The sequence below is a fragment of the Penaeus japonicus genome, unplaced genomic scaffold, assembly GCF_977035675.1.
Source record: "Penaeus japonicus unplaced genomic scaffold, GWHDUDI00000001_assembly GWHDUDI00000001, whole genome shotgun sequence".
Lineage (NCBI taxonomy): Eukaryota > Metazoa > Arthropoda > Malacostraca > Decapoda > Penaeidae > Penaeus > Penaeus japonicus.
The window spans coordinates 54,479,094-54,484,093 of record NW_028234403.1 but is presented as its reverse complement, the minus strand read 5'-3'; the positions used below and the strand labels follow the sequence as shown (position 1 = coordinate 54,484,093).

The 5,000-nt window shown below is 43.5% G+C and overlaps 2 protein-coding genes across 2 annotated transcripts in view; both read right to left on the bottom strand.

Moving 5' to 3' along the window:
* Positions 1 to 4,084, bottom strand: part of LOC122246131 (ionotropic receptor 21a) — a 6,890-nt gene extending 2,806 nt beyond the window's left edge. The window contains exons 1-5 of the mRNA XM_086542779.1: positions 3,852 to 4,084; positions 3,177 to 3,305; positions 2,118 to 2,298; positions 1,107 to 1,343; positions 528 to 820 (exon numbers count right to left, since the gene is read on the bottom strand). Of these exons, the coding sequence (XP_086398905.1) occupies positions 528 to 820; positions 1,107 to 1,343; positions 2,118 to 2,298; positions 3,177 to 3,305; positions 3,852 to 3,901 (890 nt within the window). The 5' untranslated portion in view covers positions 3,902 to 4,084. The remainder of the gene's footprint in view (positions 1 to 527; positions 821 to 1,106; positions 1,344 to 2,117; positions 2,299 to 3,176; positions 3,306 to 3,851) is intronic.
* Positions 4,085 to 4,851: 767 nt separating this feature from the next.
* LOC147472574 (uncharacterized) overlaps positions 4,852 to 5,000 on the bottom strand; it is a 3,243-nt gene continuing 3,094 nt past the window's right edge. Inside the window, exon 3 of the mRNA XM_086542774.1 lies at positions 4,852 to 5,000. This exon is cut by the window's right edge and continues 86 nt beyond it. Within this exon, the coding sequence (XP_086398900.1) occupies positions 4,925 to 5,000 (76 nt within the window). The 3' untranslated portion in view covers positions 4,852 to 4,924.

The window sequence follows — 5,000 nt, the reverse complement described above, 5'->3', positions numbered from 1 at the left end:
AATTTGGGGTTTAGGATAAGTTGATGGTGGTTTGGGTAAGTTTGAGAAAGGGAAATGGAGTTAAAGGTTAGGGAATGGCTTATTATTTGGGTACGTTGGGTTGATTGATGTTGAAGGTAAAGATTTAGGTGTGATGACGAATGTCATATTAATTACTATGAATTATTGTTTTTGTTGTATATCCAGACAAAAAGATATCTTTAGATATATTGGTAAACGAATGGTATATCAGTAAGATTTTAAAAATGTCTTTTTTTGACGCTACATTCAGAAAAGGCTTTATAATTTCTATACAGACACATTTTTTTCTTCACTTTCCTTGCATATCAGTATTGATACAGTCCCCCCTTTACACCCACTATTCCCCTCCTTCAACCTGTATTATCTTCTCCATTATCAACCTTTCCCAGCATCATTATTATTATTTTATTTTATTATCATTTCAGTTATTATTTTTATTTTATCATTATATTTAGTTATTATTATTATTTTAGTTATTATTTTTTCCCCAGCGTCTTTTTACTCGCCTGTCAGCCACGAGAACCAGATCGGCGAGAGTCTCAGGTCTGGAAGGATAAACAGGCAACGTGAGAGACGCCGTGAGATTGCCCCTGTAAGCCGTGCCTACTACCAGCGAGAACACCAGCCACGCCCCTGCTAGCAGACGTGCCCTGCCGCTGGAGTAGAAGCTTCTGGAGAGGTTTTGTCCCAGGAAAAGACCGAAGACTTCTTGTACCGCTTTGCCGAGGGTGAGTGGATGATGTCTCGTTCTCTCTGCCACGTGTTCGGTCGTCGTCCATTTTCTTCCCTTGTGGATTATCTGCCGAAGGGGGGCGGGGGGGGGGGGGGTATTTGAAAGGGTTTGAGTAGGATTATTAGGATTTGTCGTGTTTTTTTCTTCATTATTTTCATGATGTATATATATATTTTTTGTTGATATTGTTTTATTGGTGTTCATGTATGATTATTAAGGAATTACACTATGACTCTTTGAAAAAAAAAAAAAAAATCGTCCAGATTATACCGAACAACCGCAAACACGCCCGCACCCCCCCTCCCCACAACACCCACACCCACCCTCCACCCCTCCCCACCCCACCACCAACCAGATAGAAAGACAGAGGCACCGCCACCACCGTAGCCAAAACCCCAAGCCACACGGCGTGCGAGAGAGGGTAGTAGAGACTCTGCCACTGGGGTTTGAGGTTCGGCTTGGCCATGGAGAAGTCGAGCGAGCCGTACTCGTACACGAAGGAGAACTCGTAGCGGTCGAGACGAGCGGGCAAGACGTTGTGGAAGATTGGGGACAGGAATGCCACGCGCTCGACTACGCGGTCGGCGACCTGGAGGGGGGATGGGGTTGGGGGGACGGGGGTGAGAGGGGTAGGAGGAGGGAGTGAGGGAGGTGGGGGAGGGAGGGAGGGAGGGATGGATGTAGGAGGAGGGAGGGAGGGAGGGAGGGAGGGAGAGACATGGTGGCATGGACGAGGTGAGAGTGAAGGATGGACAAGAGGGAGAGAGAGAGAGAGAGAGAGAGAGAGAGAGAGAGAGAGAGAGAGAGAGAGAGAGAGAGAGAGAGAGAGAGAGAGAGAGAGAGAGAGAGATAGGGAGAGAGAGAGAGAGAGAAAGTGAGAGAGAGAGAGAGAGAGAGAGAGAGAGAGAGAGAGAGAGAGAGAGAGAGAGAGAGAGAGAGAGAGAGTGAGAGGAATGAGGGAATGAGGGAGGGAGGGAAGAAGGACAAAGGAAAGAGGGAGATGATGGGAGGGAGAAGGGAGAAAACGAGGTTGTGGAAAGAAGAGAGAATTAGGGAACTTTAGGCAACCTTAATTCTACTGAATAAATTTTATGATTAAATTACTGTTAGGAGTATCACAATGATAACAATAAAAGGAAAAGAAAGAAAGAAAGAGAAAAAAAAAACAAAAAACAAGCCATTTGCACAACAACAAAAACAAAAACAAAAACACAGTAAGTAAAAAAAGGGGGAGGAGCAACTAAACACAACCCAAAAACTTGAAAAAAAGAAGAGAAAATCAAACCATAACAAAACGAAATAATGAAAAAAAAGGAAAAAAGGATAAAAGCCCAACTACCCTTCCATCGGCTATCAAACACACCTCGGTCCACGTCTCCGTCGGCACAACCCTGAAGGTGAAATTGAGAGCCTTCGCCGTGGCTTCGAGGAGCAAGAAGTCCGTTCCCGAGTACCTTCCTGAAGACGAGGCTGAAGGTTCCTCGAGGACCGACCAGTAAGGAGGGAAAGGAAGGGCGGTTACGTTGACCACTGCGCCGTAGAAGCTGGGTGGGGGGGGAGGGGGAGATAGAAGAGGAGGGATGAGAGAGGGATAGAGGGAGGGGAGGAGAAAAGAAGAGAAGAGAGGGATAGAGGGAGGGAGGGGAGATAAAAGAAGGAGGGGAGAGGGATAGAGGGAGGGGAGGAAGAAAGAGGACGGATGAGAGAGGGAGGGCGGGAGAGGGGGAGATAGAAGAGGAGGGATGAGAGAGGGATAGAGGGAGGGAGGGGAGGAGGAAAGGGGAGGGATAGAGGGAGGGAGGGGAGATAAAAGAAGGAGGGGAGAGGGATAGAGGGAGGGGATGAAGAAAGAGGACGGATGAGAGAGGGAGGGCGGGAGAGGAGGAGATAAAAGAGAGGAGGAGAGAGGGATAGAGGGAGGGATGAGAGAGGGATAGAGGGAGGGAGGGGAGGAGGGATGAGAGAGGGAGGGAGGGAGATAAAAGAGGAGGAAAGAGGAGGGATGAGAGAGGTGGGGGAGGGGAGGAGAAAAAGAGGAGAAGGGAGGGAGAGGAGGAGAAAAGAGGAGAGGAAAAATGAGGAGATCAGGGAGAGGGAGAGAAGAGATGGTAAGGGGGAAAGAAGGAAGGTGAAGGAGAGAGTTAGAGAGAAGAAGGAGGGTGAGAGGGAGTGAAAGAAAGGGGAAGAAAGAAAGAGGGAGGAAGTCAGTGAGATGAAAGGAGGGAAAGAAAGAGAGGAGAGAGGATGGATGGTGAAAGGACGAGGGGGATGAAGGAAGAAAAAAAAAGAGAGAAAGTGAGATCGGTAAATCGGTAAATCGTCTAATTTGCATAATAATAATAATAAAAAAAACATAAATACTGACATCATGTAAACATCTTTCAATCCAATCACAGTTTAAATAGCTTTCAACAATACGTACTTAGAAAACTTCTCAGGAAAGAGACCATGTACACTTGTAATCCTAAGTCCCGCATCTGGTGTCCAGGTGGCTATGCGCGCCAGCTGGGGCCCGGTGGGAGAATAAGGCAGGTGGCTGTAGATGCACCACCTGCGAGGGACAAGCAAAACAAAAGCAATACGTCGATTTATCTATTTCCTTTTTATTGACAAATAAGTGTATGTATAGATACGTGAAACACGTTTTTAACACGATTATATTCATAAATTTAAGATATCTATTTTTTTTTCTTTTTTTCTTTGTTGTATTCGTCAGTAAGTTCATACATAAAAAAAATACGATTTGGTGCATAGAAATTTCATTAAGTGGTATATCGACTCATTTCATAACTTTTATTGGAAAATAAACGCGTACAGAAATATGTAATCATTACCACGTTCTCATTGGGACTATATATATACACATATACTTATCTTAAAGATCAATTACATAACATACAAACTGGTACACTAACAAACAAACTATCGAAAAGAATAACACTTAATAAAAAAACGAGAATCAATCTAACACTGTAGAGAAGTATAAACACCGCTATACACAACACGGAAATAAACCAAAAAAGTCCAAAGTTAACCTACCCTTTATAGGAAAAAAAAATAAAATAAAAAAATAAAAAAATAAAAAATAAAATCTAACTTTTGAATCGGGGTCTTATCCTCAAGAACCACCACGACAGCGTTCATCATGGAGAAAACCCAATAGATACGAAGGACATCTCGGAGTTCCTGCAGAGCCACGCTAGTCACCAGCAGGAGCTTCGTGACCCACACTAGGAGGCGCCCTTGGAGTGCCACCTCGGCGAAGGACTTGAGGAAATTAAGGTCTTCGCTCGCCACCACCACACACACATTCCAGGACAGCAGCCGTTCCTGGAGGAATCCTCGGTGTTAGAAGATGGTGGAAAATGTTAGAGGATGTTTTCTAAATGTTTATAGGGGTCTGGAGGTTAAATCTGATTTTTTAAAATGTGATAGTTTTTTTTTTTTTTAAGGTGATAGTTCCGATACGTAAAAGACAATTTTCAGGTTGTGATTCACTGCTTGTCTATTATATGCAAATCATACATTGCTTAGAACTATATCCATCATTTGGAATAAAAACCGTAAATCACAACCAACTTAGCACGGATATACACAAAACAAACACAAAATTCATTTTTTGGAAAAAGACAGCTCACCTAAGCGGACATATTAACGTTTTCTAAACCTTTTTAAATAAAATCTGACTTCATGCAGGGACTTATCAAAATATAAGCATTAAAGATATAAAACCACTTAAAAATATAAAGCAAAATATAAAGAGGTCCTAATTGATACGCGGATGAAAATATCAACACCGAAAGAGTTTAAAAAAAAAAAACAGAAGAGCATCGCCTTTCCGCCCATGGGAATCGACTAAATAAATCTGATCACAACAACAGATCTATCAAGCTGATTCCCAAAGGATCGAGAGGCGCATGTCATGGGGGTGGGGTGGGGTGGGGGGGTCAGAATAATAGAATGAATAGAGTGACCTTGTAAAACCCTCTTTTGGAAATCTTGTGGATTTTATTTTCCTTTCGCGTTTCCTTTCGTTATCACCGGATGCCCTCCCAGATTTCTTATCATCAGAGCGGTCTGACACAACACGCGAACGTCAATCACACACATATCAAAACATACCAACGTCACATCTAAATATACCCCAAAATTTCGACCAAATTCTCATGCTCATTCACATTCGTCATGTTTTTTTTTTCTTTCGACATGTCTCACCTTCCGAGCTCGACCGACCACCTCTGAGAGC